Raw genomic sequence first — 24,756 nt, forward strand, 5'->3', positions numbered from 1 at the left:
TTCCATAATAAAAGAGGATGTGTTTTTAAATACACAACGTTTACTATGATAATTGCAATAATCGTTCGCGAATCTTTCATAATTAATAGGTTGGGAAACAGTCGATAAATATCTTATAACCGCAACACTTACATCACAACTCGATTTGTACGAAAGTCTATAAGTTTCTGCGTTTAAACCAGAGAGCCTAATTAAAGTGATACACTGTCGTCGTTAAAATGAATAATGAAATCACGGTTATTACACACGATGGTTTCATTTGCAGAAAGGTGGCATTTTTTGTAAATTTGTAAAAACAGTTGGTTAACCAATAGCTATTACAATTCAAAGTGGAAGTTCAAGGCTGTTACCTTTCGAAATTATACCATACCCTTTCGATTTGAAGCGGATACCGGAAAGGCAGCAAACTAAATCCAAGATCAAGGCGCAGCCGAAGTAGCAACAGCCGTTCTCGCTTCGATAAGCATCGAAATCCCTCTACTCGCGTATCCTCTCGCGACAGAAATGACACTGGTGGGGCGGAACAGGATGTTTTGACCGCGGTCTTTCTTCTTCGGTCAGTGTGATTTCGTTCGTTGCAGTTCGCGCCTCTCGATTCTGAAAAAAAAATAGAATTTCATTACTATCGGTTCTCATCAGTTAATTCCCCGAATAATTATCGCCGGTTGAGTTTGCTTTTACATAATTAACCCTTCTTCAAACAACGTTGAACCGACGGTAATTAGCTTTGTAAGGTGAGTGTACGGCTTTCTGAGAACATCAGGTAACGAGATATTATTTTAAGAGGTGTATGGTAGTTTCAAAGGTGATCGATTTCATCGAGCAAAAAATTGTTTGTCACGGTAATAATGAAATTTTTTAGTCAGTTTGTTCCTACTTGATCGTTGATTCGATGCTCCGTATAACAATTATGCAACTTCGAGAAAATGTTGGCTGGAAACCCTATCAAAGGAAGCAACCCGGGAGACGTTTCGATTTCAGCGAGATATTCTAATGAAATGGAGACACAATCAGATGGGGAATGAAGTTTCCAATAAACGCCGATATGGCATCTCCGTTTCCACGGGATCTGGTTATGTTAATTTCTCGCGATTCTATGAATCTCTGAACGGAATCCGTTGTCTGGAACCACGTGTCGAGGGAAACAGTAATTTTCATGTCGATGATTATCGATGTCTCTCCGGTTGAATTGATACCTTGATGAAATTTCAATTACCGTAATTATTGCAAAATAATCAACGGATGCGTTGTCGGCGATATTAGAAATTCCATTCGGTAAAATAATTATAAGATGTGAAATGTCTTCATGGTTCGTCGAACACGCGTGACTGCGGTCTTTCACGCGAAACCCGAGTCACGACAACGAACGCGTTAATTGCGTGATCAAATGGTAGTTAGGCAATTTTCCTTCTTCGTGGTTGGAATTGAAAATGTATCCAGTTCGATCGGACCTCGTGAAAGGAGCAAAGATACCGATCTTCAAGGACGAATGATTCGAAACAGTCGTACGTCTCGATACCGATTGGCACCGATGATGTATGCATGTATTCAATATTATCTAACGACAATATTATCTAACGACCTTTTCATGTTAAAGCGTTCGTGCCTCAAGGTCCGTCTCGTTAGTTAATTTTTCCACCGGTGAAAGTGCAACGTCCGTTATCTCAATTGACCGCCTACCTTAAGCGAGGAAACGTCGTTTCGTGATTTCGCTTCGATGGAGACAAACTCGACCCTTCGTTAGTAGTTTCTTTCGCATCGGTCACGAGTCATTAGAAACATCAAATCGAATCAACTCCAGAAGGAGCGTTTAATTACGATCGACATTTTACCTTCGCAATAGTAATACGGAATTGAGATGAAAATATTTAATAACAATTACCCATGATTAAAATTTATATTGCTCCAGGAGCATCGGTAGAACGGAAACGTAATCAGATTCCGCTTTATTCGCAAATTAATTCAATAAATTCCTCCTGAATCCCACGGCTGGTTAATATCCGCGGAACTTGATTTCTGCTCAAATTCATACCGTTTCTGCAACTGTTCACCTTGAAATCGTCTCCTGGAATCATGTAAATGGTACAGCTTCTATAGGTGCGAGCATACATATTCAACGGGTTTTGATGTTGCAACACCGAAACAAATATACATAGGTTTCTCTACGCGTGTATTCCAGAGATTTCACGTCAAACAATAACTCTGTCTTTCTGTTTGTGCAATGGCAGTGACGCGATAGCAATTGCTATGATTCAATATTCATCTGAGAATAATGATGCCACTTGCCCGATGCGGAGTCTCATCGAACGGGAAGCAGATACCGTTTTTAATTAATTTTCCTAAAAGACCAAGTGTCGTGCAGAGAATAAGGAATCGGTTGAGAATCGTTTCATTTGTAATATCTCAAAGGAAAGCATCGTCAGACAGGAACTAAGCTGGTTGATCGAAGCGATACGTGTTTAAAATTACTTACAAATTGGCCGAAGTCAGAGGCAGACATTATTCTTAACCGAGTTAACGGAACCTCCTTCGGGGCCAGCGGTTGTTTTACACGTTTCTCGTTTCTTTCGGGACTCCTTCATTTCTCTTCTCCCGTCTATCGTCCATTTTTCAACGTCTGCCATTGGTATGTGCTTTTAGCATTCCTTCCCCGATCTTTCATATCAATCACCGGGTCGAAAAACCGTCCTGTACATCGCGCATCCGCGAAACTTCTCGCTGAAATCTAACTGAAAACTCGCTGACAAGTATTTCGTGTCAATGAATTTACATTGTGATTTATCTATGATTCCGTGTTCTCGCTTTATCAGACTCTATCATTGCTCCATTCCTTTTCCCAGCCAAGTGATAAATCTTCGAAGGAATTCGTTGAGACCTGGTCAATATCAGTGCAACCTTCCGTTTCCTCTGGTTCTCACTCTCTTCGACTTCACCGACTGTTCTTGTTTTTATGATCGTACGTCTTTCTCTCCCCGGGCTCGTTTCCGTTTCCTCCGTTGCAATTTTTAAGTCTGTTCCCAGTGAAATACGAGCTGAAGGTTTTCTACGGAGCTTCAATGCGAACATTCAGCCTGTCCGCACGTATACACGATTTATTAATTCGATCGAACGTGCCCGTGGTTTTATACGACTGACAAAAGTCGAGGGATCATGAGGGTAATGTTAATTATTTCAATTACAGCTGTCGCGTATTCATACATTTCCTGGTTCTATCGAATAATAATTGCAATTTGAAAATGAATAATTTTGCAACAGAAAATTGTAAGAGTCGATAAATTCTACAAGATTTTTAATGTTTGATCATTTGCAATAATGAAAGCTATAGATACCTTTGGCACAATTTTTTGTTCAGCATAAAAAATACTATCAGAAACCATCGTCATCTAACCATACCTTCTAATGAACATTTCTCTGCCTCCACCTACGGCACCAGTGTCCTTTGTGTCTCTGCGAGAGACTAAAGCACGTTTGTTCCATCAGTGGAACGTGCACAGATCGGTTATCTTATGCAGGTCAAACCATCACGCAAGTGTAACATTACTGGTAGGTAATGGCCGCTAAGAGAATTATAGGTCGTTAAAGTTTACCTTGACAAAGGGCTGACGACAATCGACAAGCGGTACAAATGATTAAACGTCAAATACAAACGTGCGGAACATCGGACACGGGGTATCCGATAGTCTTCGAGTGTAATTCCACAGCTAAACCGTTAATTACCATTCGGTTTCTCTTGCTTTCTCGTCGACTCTTTCATGAAATCGAATACAGATTTAAATGGGCTGTTTGCATGATTCTACCCCGTTCTTCCCGCTCGTTTCTGATTACGTCATTGTGGTGGTCGATGAGCGACATTTAATTCAATTTAATTAACGCGTTAATCGTTACTGTGAAAATGAACGCGTTAGAACAATGATTATATTGGCGTAATCATAGAACGTTAGAAAATTAAAATTCTGAAATTTTTAAACGCCTTCGCTATACGATCTCCATCTGTTTTTAATAAATTCATAAATGTCTGTTGCAGAGTACCGAATGAAACACCGCGCTCCATCAGCATTTCAGCCATTAATTATGAAATCAACGTCGCTTCCGGGTACACGTCGACATATCCAAGCAATTTTGCAAACATTGCAGGAGTATCGTTAAACTATCCCTCTTGTAAGAGTCATTGATAAGCGAAGCATCGGTCGTATCTCGGCAATATTTCAATCAAGCTGCCAATAAATCTCATCATCCATCGCTAGACCCTCCATGTTTCTCTGTGCGTGTCACCTCTCTCCTCTAAACACGACTTTTTTACGAGTCCATCAGCTGTGCGGACGTACGGAAGCATCGCGCGATTTCTAAACAGAAATATTTCGTAATTAATAATAAATCATGGTACCGGAGAAGACGGATACCTTGAAACACTTTGTGAAAGTGAAGCCTGATAATCAGTTCAAGCCTTCGGAACGATGGCGAATAACGAGGAACGTTTTGGTGATTGGAACCGCGTTTATGGTGAACTTTACCGCGTTCATGGGGGCGACGAACCTCCAGAGTTCCATCAACGCCGATGATTCCTTGGGGACCTTCACCTTGGCCTCCATTTATGGCAGTCTGATTTTTAGCAACATTTTTCTGCCAACTTTGGTCATAAGGTAAGTCGTGTGAAATGTTGAAAATTAAAGTGAAATATTTTGCGAAAGACACATTTTTTCTTCGAGGAGACTTGAAATTTGTACTCGCAGACACCATGAAGCCATTAAGAAGTAGCAACGTATTTAGAAGAGGGCGCGAATCACGAGAGCGCGCCTTTCCGCTTCCCTTTCACGGCATTGTATTCAAGCGCGCGTGACCTGTTTACCCAAAAAGGGTCAAGCAGTCGACCAGCATTTATCTTTTGTATTTTTTAATCCCCCGCCTCGAGTTTCATCTCGAGCCCGAGCAAAACGGGAGAGCCGTGGCATGAAATGAAAATAGTCTATTTGTTTTCTTCTCTGGGAAAAGAAGCATTTCGGAAATCACAATTACTGATGATTAATCCATTGAAACTTTACGATCCTTTTTTCAAATCATAAAAATTTTTTATCCTTTCGTGTGCAAAAAAAATTTCTCGGATTAAATTCCCAATTACACTAATTAAGATTTTTAATAGCCGTTATAATCATCAGAAATTGCTGAAAGAGTTAATTTGAATAAAGCATTGGAACGTATTTAACGAATTACGTTCATTGAATGCATGTACGTACTGCGAAAGCAGCGAAAGGAGAAATGTTAAAGAGAAAAATTGCAGGGAAACCTCGGAAAAAGTAGGTCAAAGTTGAAGCAGAATACAAGCATAAAGTGATGTTATCCCATCGGTTTTCGTTGCAGCTGGTTGGGTTGTAAATGGACGATATCTTTGTCTATCTTGACTTACGTGCCGTTTATGGCAGCTCAATTTTACCCAAAATTTTACACGATGATCCCAGCTGGATTGATGGTTGGCATCGGTGCCGGACCACTTTGGTGCGCCAAGTGCACTTATTTGACCGTCGCAGCGGAAGCTTACGCCACTTTGTCGGATGTTGCTGCAGATGTGCTCGTCACCAGGTTTTTCGGCCTGTTCTTCATGTTCTACCAGATGGCACAGGTCTGGGGCAACCTTATATCTTCGGCAGGTACGTATAATCACCTCATTTTTTGTTGGTAACAGGTTCGAACAAAGAGATGTCGAAATTTTTCATTTTTCTATCAAAAGTTTGATCGATTGAAACTTTTTTTATCGTTATCGATATTCTACCTCATCTCTGGAAACAAAAAATTGTAGAATTGTCTCAAAGTAATTTTGGAATTTTCAAGAGAATCTTGTGTTTAATAAATGTTTAAATAAAATTTCCAATCCCCAAATGAGAGTCTCTTCAGGTTCCTCTGGAATTCGATTGAGTATATGAATAATCGACAACAGGATTGGACACTTTTTATCACGATAAACTGTATTTCATTGTAAATCGTTAGCGACTTTAACGAACTCAATTTAATCTCCCTTAACCGGTCTCCGTTGAAATGCTTTGACGTGAAAGTAGTAAAAGTCTTCATGGCTCTCCTACCTTTCCCTTCAACTTCCAACTACCTTCTGTTTTTTTCTCTCCTCTTATCCTGAAGCTTGCTCGGCACGGTTTGCGCGCCGCCCTTCAACAGACAAGGAAATAAAAGCTTTAATTGCGATGCAATTTGCCGTAATGGGGAACAGTGTCGAGCGTGTTTCCTAGCGAATTTGAAATGGAACGGCCGAGGGGGTGAACTTTATCGTCAAAATAGAACGATCAAACAACGCGGACGGTATAAAGGTGATAAAGTGACGCCAGGAGCTAGCCGGCGTACAATTTTTCTCCGTCAGAGAGTGAAAAATCCTCGTGACCGTGTTTTAGAGGGAAAAATTAATTAATTAGCTAGACACGGCGAACCTCGCTGCTGGTACTTTGCTTTCGCGCCTTCGACGACAAGCCTGCGTACTCTGTAAACCTCCGAGGCTATATGTCACGGTTATTTTATAATTCCTGACTAAATTGTTGACATTTTGGGGCTTCTGATGAAACCGTTCGTTTGAAAAATGACAGAAAGTGAGAAAAATAAAAGGGCGAATCTCCCAATGCTATCCATAATTATTAAGACACTCCTTTGTAATATCAATAATTATTATAATCCCTTTTTACCCTCTTTTTCCAAATTCGGTAAACGTGTTCAACATTTGATAAGATTGCTCGTATTCGATGCCACGGAATCTGTGTTATTCCACACGCGTCGATATAAACCTTCTTTATCCCGGGCAATCGTAAACCGAAGAAATAAGTGATCGAAGGAGTATAAAAACATCAGGGGGTGTCGTAACCCACGTTCTTCAAGAGTTTTAACGACACCACGGATTGGTGTACTTCTCTATCGACTCTCATGGGGGATGACAGTCTGTTCCAGTTTATTTATGAGCCATTCTGAATGGAAGGGCGGAATTCCAAGATTCCGAAACTTTTAGCGTTTCCCCGATACAACGCGAAATCGCGGAACGCCGAGGCATTGTTATGCTAAACGGGAAAGCAAAGACCACCGGGATGATCGGGAAATTCGAGCGTAGACTTCCACTTTAAAAACTTTCCGACATCTCATTAGAATCTCCGAGCACAATGGAGAAAATCGGGCCAGTAATTCTTCGCCCCTTGGAAACGGATCCTGATCCACAGAAGAAGATTCGAATAATCGTATTACGACGTTCGGATCTTTTGTTTATCGAATAAATTCTTTTTTTAACTTTGCATGATTAACGTAAAAATATTGCCACGTTTGATCGAAGCTGTTTCTAACTATTCCTTTTCGCAAAAACTTTTCAATTTACGGAGGTTCTATAAAATACGAGGGGAATTTTGAATTTTTTCCCGACATAAAAAATGTAACTTTGTAGTTGAAGTGTACTGGAAACAGTCGTTTCAGAAATTAGCGCTGAGCTGCTTTTAGCTTAATTGAACAAGTTCTCTAACGAGTTCGGAATTTGAATTTTAATCCTACAGAGGTTGACTTTATATTCGCTGTATTTTTGACATTCAATGAAGTCAAAAAGTTTAATGAATTTATCAAATTGCAACTGGAGTAACAGGCTCTTCTCGTTACGAGGGAAAGCCAATTTATTCTGCAGCAGATATCATTCGCTTTTGCAGAATTTATTTTCTTTCTTCAAATATATTATTGTTATCAATTATTTATGTCTGCAGTTCTTTCTTATGGGATGGATTCTGTACCAGTAAACACAACATTAAACAGCAGTATTGTAATGGAAGTATGTGGCGCTAATTTTTGTGGTGCCACCTCCAACACCACCGACAGCCCAAAATTAGAGAGGCCATCGGAAGAAAGAATTCATCTAATTTCCGGCATCTATTTATGCTGCATGATTGTCGCCTCTTTGATAGTCACATTTGGTGTCGATTCTCTTTCAAGGTAAATAAATTAACCATTAAATCAATGGAATTTTGCGATCAGAAATAAATTGACCATCAAATTGATGGAATTCAATAATTGATTGTAGTTCTGGCAATTAGTCGAAGCTTAGTTAATTGGTATTCCACTCGATATGATGTCGTAAAACTACGTTACTTTATATTGGAACCGTGGGATCGATGCAGTTCGTAATTAAAGCTTAATGGAAGAAATAAATATTTGTATTTATAATTGCATTATATTTTGATATTATAATATCATAAGAGTATCAAGTTTTATAAACTGAATCCAGTCTGTTGTGCCCGGAAACCATCGAATTCAAAGTTAGAAGGTCTCGAAGTTCAGTAACAGCAAAGTTTAAGGATATAGGGTGAGAAGTTACTATAGATTCAGAATATTCGGAAGTACAGAGTGTAAAGTTGTAAAATTCAAAACTATTTCAATCATGAATTACAAACTTGTTATTCCAATTCGAATAAACGACCCTAATATAAACCTACAACCATATCCAATAATGCATACACGTCTGAAATATCCAAAAATCGTATTCAATTTCTGCCAGTAACATTATTGACAATACTCCTATAAAACCTTCGAAGAAAACGTGTATGATTTTATATGGAAGCTGCTTTCAGTATTCGCGTTACGAAAATCAGTCTCATCAGCGAGTTATTGGAAAACGATATCGCGTATGAAAATTTCAGTTGCATAGAAACGAATGGGTATGTACGAAACGCTGAGTCTCACTCGAAAAAATACATATTCGCGTGATCGTGAATCGGCTAAGTGTGGGCGTATTGATAGGATCGACTTGCAACCGAAGCAGAACGTTATTGTCCCGTTTGCCGTAAACATTTCGAGTACATCCAGATGTATCCTCGAGTCCAGAATTGATAGGACATTAAATCGCGACTGCAGGATACCGCGGGTATTGTTTCTCTTCGAAGAATTACGATCGGTTTGCTCTGACGATCAACGCAATCGGAAAGAAATCTTTGGAAATCCGTACGGTGGATGTTTTATAGCGAAGCATTAATATTGATTCGTTCGTAACCGGATAACATTAATTGCGTATCGATATTTTGTACAAGATGTTATGAGAGATAAAAATGAACGATACTTCCATTCTTTACGAGATGTTCATTTTAAATCGAGCATCTGAATTTAACTCGAATTCCGCGTTTCTTCAGATACAACAAAGGAAGATCAGGTTCGGCAACAGGACTATCAGGATTCAAGCTGCTAGCGGTGACACTGAAGCTCCTGAAAGAGAAGAACCAACTATTAATATTACCAATAATAATATTCATAGGAGCTGAACAAGCGTTTTTGTTCGCTGATTACAATGCAGTGAGTGTCCACGTTCATCCTCCAATTTCTTATCAATTATTTTGTAACAATTTCTATCGATTTCTTCAAGTCCTTCGTGTCCTGTGCATGGGGAATCAGCAACATCGGTTTCGTGATGATATGCTTCGGGGTGACGAATGCCATAGCTGCATTAGGCGCAGGATCTATAATGAAATTAACAGGAAGAAGGCCTCTAATGATATTCGCCTTCTTTCTTCACGTTGGAATTTTCGTTTTCTTATTGCGATGGAAACCGACTCCAGAACATAACTATATGTTCTTCCTGATGTCTGGATTATGGGGTCTCTGCGATGCCATGTGGCTGGTACAAGTTAATGGTACGTATCTTTTGATTTCATATAAACGCGCTTTGAAATCAATACCGCTTCCACCATCTCCTGGCAAACGGTGAAACTAGCAGACCTAAACATTTATTTTTTTAAAACAATACTACCCTTAAACGGTTCGATAGAGTTACATAGTTCACAAATTACAATTTTGTACATTTTTTATTCTAACCCTTTGTTGTTAAAATTATATTGTGCCTGGGGAACGTTTCAGTAGCGCCAGTGCAGTGAAAATTCATTTATTTGTTGCAATAATCTCTTCAGTCACTGTCAGATGGCAGCAATGCATTATTTTCAAAATGCAGCTAGATATATAAAATATGAAATTAAACAAAATTTGATTAATAAAAAAATTTGAACCTTCTTCATTTACAGCTTTGTCCGGACTGCTATTCCCAGGGAAGGAGGAAGCAGCCTTCTCGAACTTCCGTCTATGGGAATCTACGGGTTCGGTGATCACGTACGCGTATAGTCCTTACCTGTGCACTCATACGAAACTCTACTGCCTTATGGGGATCTTGGGTCTCGGAATGATCGGTTATGGTCTGATCGAATGGTCTGGGAAAGCTTCCAGAGCGATCCCGGAATCCAAACCGGACTTTGAATTGGTCGCGAATGGGGAAGTAAATGACACGTCGAAACTTTGAAGCTATCGAGCTGACAAATCTTCTTGAGTACTAAAAAAAAAAAATTATGTGAGCTCTAATGTGATTATGATAAATCTTCTTAAGATCAATCTACGATTTCAATTATATAAATAACGTAGGAAAATTTGTATGTCGAGTCAAAGGGGTTGAAAAAATTTAAAGATTGATCCAGAGGATAGCATAAACGAAACACCTAAAGAGTATCATTTTAATTCAACAATAATTTAACGAAGTTATTCGAAAAACTCTCGTTGTAGGATCATGTAAATTATATATATATGTATATAATTGCGATATACATAGAAATCATACATAAATCAGATGCATATCAAAATTATATGTACAGAAAGAGTTCGGTTGGAGGCGCAGTCAGGACCTGAAGGTACGATCATTGTTGTGTGATTTGTACCACAATATATGTTTTTATTTTATTCTTGTGGACACCTACTAGATTTTACACAGGTATTTTTTTCGCTTAACCGCTAAGATTTCATCTCCGTTTCTCCCCTTTCTTTTTTTTTTTTCTTTAAATACGTATGTAATTTAATGGTACATCGTACGTGTGTGTATGTGTATGTACGGATGTGTGAATGTGTGTGTCTAGGTGCTAACATTCAAGCTAAAGCTACGGCTGCTTAATTTAATTGTATACTTAATGTGCTTAATTGCCTTTCACTTGTACGCGTGTTCTGTTACGTATTCACATATTCATGTACATACGTATGCCTGTGTGTATGTATGGTGTGTCCTACGTGTCCTTTTTTTCCTTTCTCGTACTTGGTTTATTCGTATGCTCATCGTATCTTGTGCTGTCACGATCAATTGTCCCCCGTCGAAGACGATGGTAAACGACTGATTAATTTCCTTTATTTCATTTCGTGCATGCCATTCTCTACGGTGATTCTATTGAACGAATCATCGACGAATCGCGACGTGGAATCAATTGATCCTGCATCCCGTTCGCTCAGAATTGTCCAATTGCTGATTGTATTTGTGAATCGTGTTTTGCTAGCTTAAAACCCTCGTTTATGTACAATTCAAGTTTCTTGCAGTTCAGTTTATATACTTTTATAAAACGTAGTAGGAACTTTGGTTTCGCTGAGCAATGTTTCAGAAGCAGTTTCCATTTTATTCGTGCCACGAACTTCATCTTTTCTTCTTTTTTATTTTCTTGTTTTTTCCATTCAAACTTTTGTGTCTCTATATATCGTATCATTCTTTGTTAAATTACACTTTGTATTATTAGCCTGACGTATTGTTCGCGATTTATAATCTGTCCGGACTCGTAATTCGACCGGAAACTGCTATAAAACATTCGCCCGTGGATCTATCTTCCTTAGAAATATGACACTCACGAATACAATTCACGTATGTACTTTTTTTTGTGTGTGTTTCTTTTAATACTCATGTTATTTGTTTTTTGTTTTTCTTATATTTCCGTAATCATCTATTGAATATCAATTTTTCCACGAAGAAAATACACATGATTCATAAATCACACTCTCTCTCCCTCTCACTTCAATTTTATTTATTCTCTCAACACCCATCGTGCCATTCTCCCCCTTCTTTTATAACAAAATTTAATAACCGGAATATCTCTGTACAAACACTTTTTTGCATCTCTTTCATCGTTTCACCTTCTATTAAAAAATCTAACACGAACCCACCCTCGAAAGATCAAAATTTTGAATTTTGAAACAACCTACCCTTCGATCCAACCCCCTTCAATCGTATACCATTCCATCGTTTTATAATACACCATATCCATTTCATTCCTGTCTTTTTTCAGAAAAAACATCTGCTTTCCTTCGTGTCTCCCTTTCCGTGTTTACTTTAGGAACAGATCAGATTTAAATCGTACCTTAAACAGTAGAATGCCTTAACGTACTCGTTTACCCTTAGAAATTTATATCCGCTTCCTCGTCACCCTTATCCCTGTCATTTTTTTCACTCCGACTTTAATTGATTCCTTTACTGTGAATCATCCACGTCGTTCCAGCTATTTTATAGCTATGTACGATTTAAAAAGTGTTAGACTCTTACAATGTTACAGTCCCTAGGTGTCGCCTTAATATGTACACACGCTCCTAGCTACCCTCCCCCTTAAAGGATCTCGTGGTTATAATAATTGTATAACGGCTATACTGTATACAGGGCGACAGGAAAGTAGGGGGTCAAATTTTGGTAATGTATTTTCATTCTAAGGGTGCAAAACGTGTAGATTTTAATGAATTTTCAAAGCGCAATTAATCTTACACAGAGTAGATAAAAATAAGGTGAAAAATCAAATATAAAAATTACGAATACATGAAAGTGGTCATTAAAGTGTTAAGATGATGATTAGATGAATTACACTAATGTAACTTCTACTCGTTAAAAATAAAATACGATATCAAAATTTGGAAACTTACCATCCTGTCAGCCTGTATAGCCAATTACAAACGGTCTGGGTTATCGAAGTACATGTGTATGTATATGTATGAACGTGTAAGTGTATATGATGTCTGTCCCTCTTTCGCTGCTCCAATCATACTGTGTTTCGTTAATTATACTCGAGCTTGAGATATTAAGAAATCGTGTCGTACCATTTAATGGGATGGGTGTCGCCTACAGTATCGTTTATTACGCAAGGAAGGAAAAATGTCGATAGAAGGTGTGTGTTTCGATCGATCGATAAACGACCGATCCTGCCTTTCATTTAGGACAGACGAAAGTAAGAGTTTGTTCGCTGGAAGCGGAACACATTCAAAGAAACTCTATTACTCACTATCGATTAACCGGGAATACATGAGAGATATATCCTTGTGGGATGGTCGATATTTTAAGCTTCTTGTTATCGTATTATAATTTTTATTTATTTAATCAGCTTTCCTTTACCAACGAACCGTTCCTCTGGATGCGTAAATATGGAGATTCGTCCGTGGAAATTGGAACCTGTCTCTGTCCGTTCCGTTTCGTCGCGTTTTCCCCTTAAAATCATCCACCTAGCGGAATTATCTTCCGTACTATATAATTTGCAGTCGAAATAGTATATTTGCTGTTCATTAGTGTAAACAGTATAAACCGGAAATCGTGTTTGTTATCCCTTATAGAAACGACCAATTGCCTTGTGACGTTCAATTTCCTTTTGATCCAAAAGGTAAGAGACATTTACTTTCCCGTATAAGTACAGCAGCGAGCAAGGTAGGCTTCCCTAGAGAAAATGGCTATTTTGGAGAAGGTCTTATAAGTGTAATACTCTAGAGTTAGAATCCATTGTGCCTAGTTGGTTTGGGACATTTTTGTACTCGACAAGTAACAAAATTTTTCCGAGTGATGGCGCCACCTAGGAAAGTCTATCATGCTAGGTGCTGTACAATTTCGTGTAACTTAAACTTCTTTTTGTTAAGGGTAAGTGCAGGGAAAGAATGATCCATCAATGATCCAAATGTCGTGAACCTCCGCTCCTCCACTTCTCCCCTTAACCGAAAGAAGCCTCCGTTGCCCCCAACTGTATATCGATTGCAAATTACCATGAACGCGGAAACGGAACGCATCCAATCTATCGTCAGCGGGCTAAGCAAGATCGAACATTTAGGAACGAAAGATGCGTAAACGTTTAATACGTATACCTCGTATATGGCAGACTATTACGGACTAGTGATTTTTTTTATTTTTTTACTTTTTCCATGTTACTCCTCGGAATGACCTGAAACCACCTATTGGAGTAGCTTTCTTTTTTATATCCATCTGGTTCGAATAGAATTTTCGGCATCAGGATGATTAATTATACTTTCGAACACGTTATTGCGTTAATTTTTTCTTTTTAAACTCGCTACAGATTTCTTCTTCTTTCCCCCCCTCGAAAAGTCAATACACGCGTAACATACAGACGAGCGCACACCCAGAGAACAATATGGTTGAAACATTTGATCTCGAACGAAGCCTGCGATGAAGTGGTTTGTTGTCGTTGTGTTCCTCCGGTAGAAAACGAAATGAAAAATCTTGTGTGATGATCCGTTATAAACGATAGGCGGCGTTACTGTAAAACATCTCCGTTGCTATTTCATGGACAAATGAACTCGTATCCCTGTGTGAACGGTATTGTGAACGGTACTGTTGCTGTTGTGGTTGATTGCTCTCGTTGCTTCAACTATGTTCTTCTTTTCTGTGTGCGAAATAGACTGGAACGTCTATTCCTCGATCCTTCTATGTTCCAGGTTCGGTCACGTACGTATTTGTCGTACGATTCCTCGTTTTGTGCTTCGTCCGGATGGTTCCACAGACGGACGATCCTCATTTAACTGGAAACTTCCATGATCGTTTCACGAGTTAGCGTTTATCTGTGCGATTACTTGCGGAATTTACTTATCCTAATTTGACGAGTCGACACGTTGATAATCGTCCTTTGATTAACGTGTCTAACAGCGCTTCGGTAGATTAAAAAGCCCGCTGGATCTTCTTTACCGTAGACTCGTAATACTGTTGTACCGTCTGTCGATGGTGCAGCTATTCGTCGTTGACGACGAACGAAACCGTCGTGTACTACCGTCGATAAATTGTCCGATTTTCAATAAGGTTCCTATGAAACAAAGACGGTAAACAGCGCGATTATCTTAACGCTCGACTCCTGTACATCACATTAGTCACATAAGGTTAAAACTATTTACAGATAGGTCTCGTATACGCTTGCGATCACAAACGATCTTTACATCGATCGAGGGTAGCGGCGTTTTAAAAATTCCCGCCCTTCGACCGCTAGGAATGGCGCAAATTTTCAAGCAGCTCCTACCAAACGCGAGTATTTGTTTCTATTAACGCGACACTATAAATTCCATCGATGAACGTCTCTCGTGGAGCTGTTGCGTAAATTCGAGTCCTTAAAGCTTTTATTCTTGTTCACTGGTTTCGTGATCGATAAATCTTTTTCAATCACTGTGCCTCTTACGCCACGCTCTTCGATAACGACCTCAGCGTGTTCTTCAGGGACTGCCTTTTGTTGCAGAACCAAATCCTTATCACCTCTCTGTCGTATCCGAGACGCTGAGCTATGTTCGTTATTTCGTTACCTGAAAAATTGATCAATTATGATTTTAAATAAATTTTATAAACTGTAAAATTTCCTTGCCACAAAACGTGTTAATTGAAATTGTTTGATGAAAAAAGGTAGGAAGAAAAACTACCATTTGGATGAGTGTTCCTGTCGAAATGAGCGTTCAGTAATTCCAAAGCTTGCGGTGTGAACGAGGTTCGTCGCTTTCGTTTTTTGCTGGGTTCAACGCCGATGAAATCCGTCAGATGATTCACCCCGCTTTTGTACCTGTAAGCAGACACACTGTTCTCGCTCGTATCCACCTTGTTAACATATTTTAATGAGCTAATAAAGGGAGGAAGAAAAAACAAGAAGAACGAGAGGAGCACGGAAAGCGTTCAATTTTAATCTATCCACCCAATTATCTGCCGAGTTATTCGTTTTACAGAAAATATTTCAAACGGACTTTAATGTAAAAAAACTAAACACTACAGTTAATTTTTTATTTCAAATGGTATTTCATGTAAATGTTAGACCTTACTCAACATATATAAATGAACAGCATATATGAAAAACATCCCCGTTCGACTTGGTATAAGGAAACCCAATTTTAATCCGGCGCCCGTGCAAATACCCCGATCATGCTCTAATCAAATATTAAAACAAAACACGCAAGCGTTGGTCAGCCGTGTGTTAACTCGGCAAACTTTCTCTACGTCAAAGCTCGTCCCATGGAAAACGGAAGCGGCGTTGTAAACAGAAGAGGAAAGAGACGAACGTGGAACGTTCGTAGACTGATCTAGTCGATCGCCTTCGTTCGGAAAAACGACGAAGACTCGTTGGAAAAAGGTAGAGGAGGAAGAAAACTGTTTACAGGGCATTCATCCCCTATGGGCCAGCGTGGACGATGAATTTTCCCGAATGGAACGCGACGTCGCCGGGCACAAATGAAATTAGCGATCGAAGCGTCGCGGCGCTTCGAAAAAAGCCCGTAACCGTAAACAGGAGAAGTTCCGCCGGGAATCGCGGCTAAACGAGCCAGAAGGGTGGAAGGGTCGCCGGCGTCCCGACGCGTACGAGGGGGCGTAGTACGCGGACACCGCCGCGGAATTTATGTTTTTAATTTAACTCCGTATGACCAACTGTCGAGCCACGCCGAAAAAAAGTGCGGGCCCGAGCCATTAGCATCTCTCGCGCGGTGATATTTCGTCGAATCGGCGAAAACAATATGCTAATGGAGAACCGGACGAAGAACCGATGCTTCGAAACAGAAGGGGTGGCAGAGGCGAGGGGTGAGAGCAGATACCGTCGACGATTAAAAATGTGTTTCTCCGGCGTTTAACGGCTGGAGACGAATGATGTTTGGAAGTAATGATCGGATAGACTGATTTATACGACTGGTAGATTAAACGTTTGCCAGGGAGAAATTTTCTTAACGCTAAACGTACCACGCTTGGTTAAATTAAAAATATAATTTGTCAAAAATGCTGTGAAAAAAAATAAAATAATTATTATTTAGTTTTTAATGTAAGTAAATATTTTTCTTACGAAGGGGTTGTGTTAACCCCTTCGCTACGACTGAAAATTTTAATAATATTGTAGCTGTCGTAATAATTAAATATTAACAAGAATTTCTGAGTGTTCCATATTATTTCCAATAACCGTGGTATATTAATGTTAGCACGGTTTACCGATGATTTAATTACCGATCCCAGAAACAAACAAATTTAATATATTGACCAAAAAGCTTTTTGCTTCTGGACAATGTTGTCCAATGTACACGCTATATAATTAAAATTAACCATACGGTAGATTATATTTTTCCTACAAAGGTGCTTTATTTTCGGTACAGCAGAGTGTATTGATTGCTTTCCTGTTATTGGCCCTGTGGCTTGATAAATGTTCGAGCCAACTGACACGCCGAAATGCGAACTCGATGATTAAGAAAATATTAGAATCTCCTGGTTACAGAAAGATAAAATTCAATATCTGGCTGTGATCAAAAGGAACATAGTTATCGGATGATTTAAAGGATCGCAAACACGAATTTAGCACGGATTACGTTTTCAATAATCTTAATAAACGCGTGCTTGCGATAATAAATGAAATGACTACGAAATGATAAACGTACGCTTACAAAGGGAACGTTATTAAAACGCGTGCGTTGGCAGCGCGGAAAGCCGCGACGACGAAGAGGGACGAGGAGGACGATAGAGAATATCAAACTGGCGTCGAGGGTTAGCTCGAGCACGTATTCCAGCACAGGTGAGAAGCCAAACGAAAAGGTAGAAGGGAACAAGCACGGCTAACGACGAACAAGGACACCGCTAAACGTGTTCGTGAGGTTTAATCCACGAGGGTAAGAGAATCAGAGAGTGTAAAAGAGGAAAAAAATTAAACGCTGTCACGAGAAAGAAAGAAACTTCCACTTTAATATTTCCCATAGTCACGTCATCTTGAAACACTAATTTCTCCCTGAAACGATTAACAATTCCTATGGGAAAAACACGATATTAAATATTAATCCCTTCAGGAATAGAAAATTCATTCGAGGGAGAGTCAATTTTATACAATTGAAACTAGTCCATCTAAATTTTTTCAAGATTACCTAAGAACTTCAGGTATCGAAGCAGTAGTCTGCGAGGAAAGAGAAAATGGAGACAAACGACGGGAACGAGTAGAAAGAAGGAAGTGTTGGCGTGGGTGTACCAATGGAATCGAGCAGGTATTAGCGTGTGGGTGGCAGAGGTAAGAGGTAAAAGCCATGGAGAAAGAGGAGAAGAAACGACAGAGTATAAGAGTGGGAGAGGAACAGCAGGCAGGAGGGGTACATCAGAAACCTGATTTTAATTAGTCCACAGTTTAATTACTCGGCAGATAAATCGTGCACGTGCACCGCATAAACTAGCCGCTTTCATTTTTCCCCGGACGCGGCCGGCACGGTCGCGTTTACCTCTACGCCGCGAGAATGCGGGATGGGTCATTGTTACTAGCTCGCTTTCCGCTCGCGGAAAGAGAAATGACCGTGGTTAAACCGTCATCGAATCGGCTGAATAATCGTCGACTAGCTGACCGGTCTGAGACACTTAATCCTTCCATGCCGAGGCTTTCTTTGAAACTGAGCTTTAGGTGAATCGTTTTTCTTCGAAGGGTGGTTAAAAAGAATTTCTAAAGGAACAGTGTAAAATTTAGAAAATAAAAACAGTATGAAATATAAAATTAATCTAAAATTCGGATTCTCTCCATGGTCCGCCGTCCGAGGGTTAATTGTATCCTAATGTTTCTTATTAGTTATCAGTAAACATCAATTTCATGATTATTCAAAGAATAAATTTAAAAAAAAAAAAAGAAATTAATACATCACCATCGGTAAATTGAAAAAGCAAAAAAGAATGATCAGAGATTGCGGGATAAAACGCGTTATCAAGAGCGAAGTCATTAAAACGGGAAACGTTTCGGTGTCGGTAATACCGCTGGTGGATGATTCGCCACGCGAAGGTGTTAATGCACAGTCAACAAATCATTTTGTTCGTTTTGGGAAAATCTGTTGACGCTACGCCACGGGAATGCGGAATGGGTCATTGTTACCGGCTCGGCCGCGGAAAGAGAAATGACCGCGTGCTCCTGTCATCGAATCATCCGGTTCACGGTCGTGATATGTATATACACAGCCGCGTACGTTACCCTATATAAAACTGTGCGTGTGTGTGTTTTTTTGCATACACTATCCGCACCGTACATACACGTACTTTCCGCGCTTTTACCGACAATAAAACGGTGTCACGGTGAAATCGAAACTATAAACCGTGTTAGGTGTCGGTCGCTCGTAAAATTCGCACGATCGACGCCCTTAGATCGTTTTACCAATTAAACGACCCTCGTTCGATCAGAGAATATGATCAGGAATGATAATCGAGAGGCAATAAGATCATACGTAGAATCAAGGATATAAATGCACATTTAAAATCAATATATTAGTTTAAATTTAATTTGTACCGTAGATGTTCATTTACAATTACAACAACGAAGCAAAGTATAAAATAGAGAATCGGTAAGAATCGGGGTGGCAAGACGATAAATCGAAAGACAGCAGGACGTTCGTTATGAGGTCGGTCGTGTCGGCGACCACGGGCAAAGGATGAATTAAACTTTGAATTTCGCTAATTACAGATCCTGATACAGAGTTCGCAGAAAATTGAAGTGGCCTGGTCTGCGTGTATTCGTGAACAAGGCAAAAGCCGATATCCTCGAGGAGGAAGCCGATAGGCGACTTCTTTCGCGACACGAATAAAACCGCCGATACCTGTACCGGCCTGAGCACCGTCCCGCTAACGGTTTCCCCCATTCTAATTAACATTCCGCGTATTTATTAGACGCGGATCTGCAATTAATCAGGTGGATTCAATTAGCGAATTACCAATTAGCACGCACGCGTTCACACGCTCTTGGACACCGCTTCAGATCCTGTTGGACGATTACGGAATAATCGTGTTCCACGAAACGGCCACTTTAAAAACGATCGTCTTGAACTCTAATTCAAATATTATGCTTCTGAAGATTTAAGATGCAAATCGTTTGGAAATGATGGATCTTTTTGAACAAAAACGAAATTCATGGAGGAGGGTTGAATTTTCATTAAATAAACTCACCTCTCTTCAGCCTCTTTCATCCACCTTTCGAGGACCGGCTTTATCTTTTGCGCGCTCTTTGGCGTGATGTCCAACTTTTCGAATCTAGAGCCAACAATAAGTTATGATTCTCGTTCTCTCTGTTCGCATTTTACGAACAGACGAACTCGAAAAAGATACGATTCCACGCGGAAGACGTAAAGACGTGATTAATTAAAAAGAAATAAGAGTCGAAGGTTGTATCACTCTATTAATATTTGAAATGATTGTTGGTCACAAGAAAAAAATTTGATATTCAAAAAAGTTTCTGGCCAACCCTTAATCTTTTCCTCGTTCATTCTCATCAGTGAAAATTGAAGAAAGACAGGTCCATGAAAATTCGTCTTGTCGTCTTCGGCTAAAGGAGCACTAAGAGGCATGCATTGACTCAAAAAACAGGACATTGACAATGCGTGCATGCTTAGAGGTTTTGGTGATGCCGTGTATGATGTTGCCAACGCGTTTGATCGTTCTAAACGAGACACGTTATTTGTTCAAGAACAAAAAGATCAACGACGAGAAACATGAAAATCTAAGCAACACATTCGACGGACGCCAAAATTGAATTATTATTTTTTTTTCTCCTTTGTTCGCGAGTTGGCGACATCATGCCCAAGTTTGCCAATGCCCTGGCTCGAAGAAAATTCGTTAACAAGTGCTCCTTTCGCATCTGATTTTTGCCAGAAACGGAGTTAGAAATTAGTTAAGAGTGCTCGCAGCTATACCCAAATATGTCCCATTCGCAACTATCGTAACGAGAGATGATCGGTAGAGAATCGATGACGAACGAAGGAAGAAAGATAGATAGAAAGGGAAGACACTTTGTACCGGTTCTTGTTAACGAAATAACGTGATTAACCTTTTGTAATTTGGATCAACGAAGTCTCGCATGCTTGGGTATAACTGCTATCCTTCGAGAGGATTTGAAAAAAGTTTTTAGATCTTTAGGTAAATTAAGTAGAATGAGGGGTGAACGTACGTAGCGTGCTGCTGAGAGGCAATCTGCGTGGCAGCGTACATCTGGGTAGCCAGGGCACTGGGGAACAATCACCAATGCTTAAATTAGTCGTTACGATAAGAACTCTTGGATCTAGAAACAGTGTTTCTACTTGCCACCGGCATTACCACGATGGTTCCTCCCGTTCTCACGGGGCAAACATTGATCATCATTTAGAAATGAACATTCCTCCTCGGAGAAATGAATTTTTCGAGGAACCACCGTGGCAGATCACACATTATACATTTCTCAGAGAGTACGGATCGCGTGAAAATTCAAGGACGTTCTGTCAGGGATCGTTAATCCGATGTATTGCTAACTGAACGCGGATTCAGGGATATACGGTGTTAAAGTTTGATCTTTGGTCTAGAAATGTATAGGAGGTAGATATTTTATTTTTATTACTTTTTCCCGGCCATTTCCAGTGACCTGGCACACTGTTGTTAATGGTAACCTGTATCGTTTCGATTCGGTTCTCATCAGCGACGTCCGTTTGAAGTTTATCAGAAAAAGGAAAGGAAAGATACGTGAATTTCACACTCACCTGCATATGGCACTTTGGCTGTAAGCTGGCCCCTCTGTCACGCTCAGGGCCTGTCCGACCTGGGTTTGCGTCAGACCCAGGGATAATCTACGGAGTTTGAACACCTTCGCGAACTCTTTGATCTCCTCCAGATTGATCCCGTCAACTACGTTGTTCGTGGCCTCGTTAATTGTCGGCTGATCTGTAATTAATATCACAAAACGTGTTTGTTTGAAATTCTGTTCGAGGAAAAAAATTTCCTATAATCGGACCGACCCTGTATCATAATTATTTTCATCGCGCCAATCAACGCGTTTAATATAGAGACCGAAGGAAATTGATATTTCGAAGAAAAGTCGGATACAATGGATTCCTCGGAATGTTTCGCAGTTCCAGCTGTCTAATGACATTAGGCGGCTTCGTTAAAGCAGCTTCAGCTACACCGATTTCTCTCATAAATCTATCACCCCGAATGTACACGCATGCAATAGAGGTGCCCACATACTCCGCAATCTCGACCAGTTCGCCTGGTTTCTGCATCGTGCAATAAACGGCAAATCCTTCTTCGCTGGCACCTTGTTTCTACGCTCGTTAATTATCAATCGAACGTGCCATCCTTCTCGTACAAAAAACACCGAGTTGCTTGACTTTCTCGAGTGTCGTTTACAAAGTACCCTATTTCGACGAATGTAAGGATAACATAGGTAGAAAGAAAATTTTCAATCATCCACGCACGTAGTCTGAAAATCTATCAAATTACCATAAGTGAAAATAAAAAATACCACACCTACGCGGTGCGTTGAACTTACATAGTGCCTACTCGAACGATTAACGAACTAGTTTGAACGTTTCAGTAAATCAAGTTTCCTCATTTTTCACGACAGATCAATCAGTAATAAGATTGAGCGGTTTCCTCGTCGAAAGACAACGAATTCATTGCTTCTAATTCTGTTGATTATCAATAGCCGAAGATAAACCGTTTCCTCGTCAAGGACAATTGATCTTGATTCGCGTGCCGCTGTTAATTCAACGAACATCGAAATTTTCCGAAGCAACAGCTTTGTAATAATAAGAGCGCTCTTGTAGAACAACCATTTGGAATTTACACTCTATTGTCGGGAGGAAAGAAAAACGGCGTGCGTGTCTTACGAAATTCACGAATGCTCGTTCAAGGATCCATCGAGGATAGGTTAACAAAGATGCAGATTTATCAAGCAACGCGGCAACTGGCAGCAGCAATTGAGAATCGTTAGGCTCGTATCGGGCCGACGATTATTCTATCGAGCGTGGATTGACGAAGTGCCAGCCCGGGCAATGATTGTGAATTATTAAAATTATTGTCTGGAGGTTACGCGCATCGTTGGAATGTTTATGGCTTCCCAGAAGGCAGCAAGGAACTAACTAATACATCGTAATGAGACGAGCATTCTACGATATCCTATTAGGATTATTAAGAGCTCCGCGCGGTCCGCCTCCATTATTATTTACCAGCTTTGACCGTGCGCTTAATGTTGAATTCGACGAAGGAAGGAAACGCGATTCGAAGCAACCAGCCGGCAATGCTTGAATTTGTAATATGCTACAAGAGATTCTTGGAGGTGAATAAGATTATTAGACAATTTTTGGCAAAAATAGAAAAATTAGAAAAATTTAGAAATTGAAATTTTCAAGACCAACGCGTTCCAACGGTGTCACCAAAAAATATCAAAATGAATTTGTAATTAGAAAAATTTAGAAGTTGAAATGCAAAATGTTTAGGAATAAAGAAATGTATCTTACTGGGCGAATCGTTCAGATCATCCTCCTCTTCTTTCGAACTGTGCATGCTACTGGGGGACGCTTTCACACCGACACCACTGTGTCCATGCGTGGTCGTGATAGTGATTTCCCCGTTGCTGGCCGCCAGTCTGTTCAGGGCCGATGCTGCGGATACCACGGACTCGTTCAAAGGCGACGATTGCTCTGGCCTCTCTCTGTGATGCTTCTCCGTCGGCTGCGAGGGACACGGGTGTTAGTAACGGATTAGTAGCTCAACCAGCAACGACAATGCTCCTCTCTTCCACGCCAATTATACACTTAATAATGAGACCACGGCCTCTCTTTCGATCGGGACACTTTAGAGTCTAATTAGTGGAAGAAACGACGCCGCGGAATACTTTCTTAACGAGATCGCTTGCTATCGGGGAATTATTCTGCTTGTTCCGTTGATCTTGCGCTGGTTAAGCCCTTCCACCTTCCGAGGGACCATGGTTACCTCGTATATCGTCCACCAGTTACCCGATCGTTTATATTGTTACGGGACGACGGGGGTGATGGTAGGACCGAGGGCATCGAGAGGATATCGGAAACGAAGCGGTGTTAGTTATTGACGAAACCGAGGTAAATCAAAATTCTTTGATAGAGAACGAATGATTATTGAACCGAACGAAATGGATGATCGATTCGAAGAAAAATATTAACAAGTTCGATTAATATTTCAATGGTCTTACGTTTCAAAAATATTGATAATTAATTTAATTACTCCAATTACGACGAGCTAATATTTCACGAAATCAGGACCTCGTCTTTTTCAAAAGTGCTCTCTTGTAAGCGTAGAAAAGGCGCAAATTATTCCGTTCCCGAGTAATCACCGGTCTACGTACCGTGTAGTGATTCATGTGAGAGCCGTGTCGATGGCCGTGTTGCTGCGGCGACGTCGTCAGAAGTGGTTGCTGAGAAGCCTGAGCAGCCTGTACCGCTTGTGCCGCCTGCGCCTGAGCAGCCTGCGCAGCTTGAAGCAGTTGCTGTGGTTGCATCGCGTTCAAAAGTTGCTGGCTGGCCGAGCTGTTGCTCAAAAGATGAGGCAAAGCGGCTGGATTTAACCCTAGACCCGATGCTAAACTAGGACTTGTTGGAACTGGGATGAAGAATTCATTATTTGTATAATCCCATTAGAAAAATAAAAGCGTGAAACTGTTGAATGACTAATTTAATTAACCTGTAAAATCGCCATTACTGGTCGGTGTATTCAGCATGTTCTGTGGTTGAGCGATTGACTGAAGATTCGCCAGGGTGGTGGACACCACCTGACCATTGCTGAGCGCCAGGTTCACCATCTGATTATTCGTTACATGGCTGACGGGGATGGTGAGGATGGTCTGTGTGGCGATTCCTGATTGAGAACAAAGGAAAAGAAGGCTATTCCTGGATCCAACAACAGTCGATGGGTTAGTTGATAATACCATCTCGGTCAGGTCTCGTACGAACGTGTCTCGAATCAATAGA

At 40.3% G+C, this 24,756-nt stretch overlaps 2 protein-coding genes across 9 annotated transcripts in view; one reads left to right on the forward strand and one right to left on the reverse strand.

Annotated features, from left to right (window-relative positions):
• Window positions 1–561: 561 nt before the first annotated feature.
• On the forward strand, window positions 562–10,725 carry LOC114872573 (UNC93-like protein). Its single transcript, XM_029179896.2, has 7 exons — window positions 562–734; window positions 4,025–4,640; window positions 5,356–5,642; window positions 7,725–7,950; window positions 9,141–9,300; window positions 9,371–9,638; window positions 10,023–10,725. The coding sequence occupies exons 2-7, from the start codon at window positions 4,378–4,380 to the stop codon at window positions 10,292–10,294; spliced, it is 1,476 nt and encodes a 491-aa protein (XP_029035729.1). The 5' UTR covers window positions 562–734; window positions 4,025–4,377; the 3' UTR covers window positions 10,295–10,725.
• A 147-nt stretch (window positions 10,726–10,872) lies between these two features.
• The window catches only part of LOC114872572 (POU domain, class 6, transcription factor 2), a 215,708-nt gene continuing 201,824 nt past the window's right edge, over window positions 10,873–24,756 (reverse strand). For 4 of the 8 annotated variants that reach the window (XM_029179892.2, XM_029179890.2, XM_029179887.2 and 1 more), the window contains 8 exons: window positions 24,470–24,643; window positions 24,135–24,388; window positions 23,272–23,485; window positions 21,514–21,694; window positions 20,952–21,008; window positions 19,955–20,038; window positions 15,457–15,608; window positions 12,348–15,342 (listed from right to left, as the gene is read on the reverse strand). In XM_029179892.2, coding sequence (XP_029035725.1) covers window positions 15,218–15,342; window positions 15,457–15,608; window positions 19,955–20,038; window positions 20,952–21,008; window positions 21,514–21,694; window positions 23,272–23,485; window positions 24,135–24,388; window positions 24,470–24,643 — 1,241 coding nt within the window. In that variant the 3' untranslated portion in view covers window positions 12,348–15,217. Of the gene's footprint in view, window positions 15,343–15,456; window positions 15,609–19,954; window positions 20,039–20,951; window positions 21,009–21,513; window positions 21,695–23,271; window positions 23,486–24,134; window positions 24,389–24,469; window positions 24,644–24,756 lie in introns of all 8 variants that reach the window. The other 4 variants (XM_046288588.1, XM_029179888.2, XM_029179893.2 and 1 more) reach the window with 3 other exon arrangements.

This window comes from Osmia bicornis, chromosome 14 (genome assembly GCF_907164935.1).
Source record: "Osmia bicornis bicornis chromosome 14, iOsmBic2.1, whole genome shotgun sequence".
In the NCBI taxonomy this organism is placed as follows: Eukaryota; Metazoa; Arthropoda; class Insecta; order Hymenoptera; family Megachilidae; genus Osmia; species Osmia bicornis.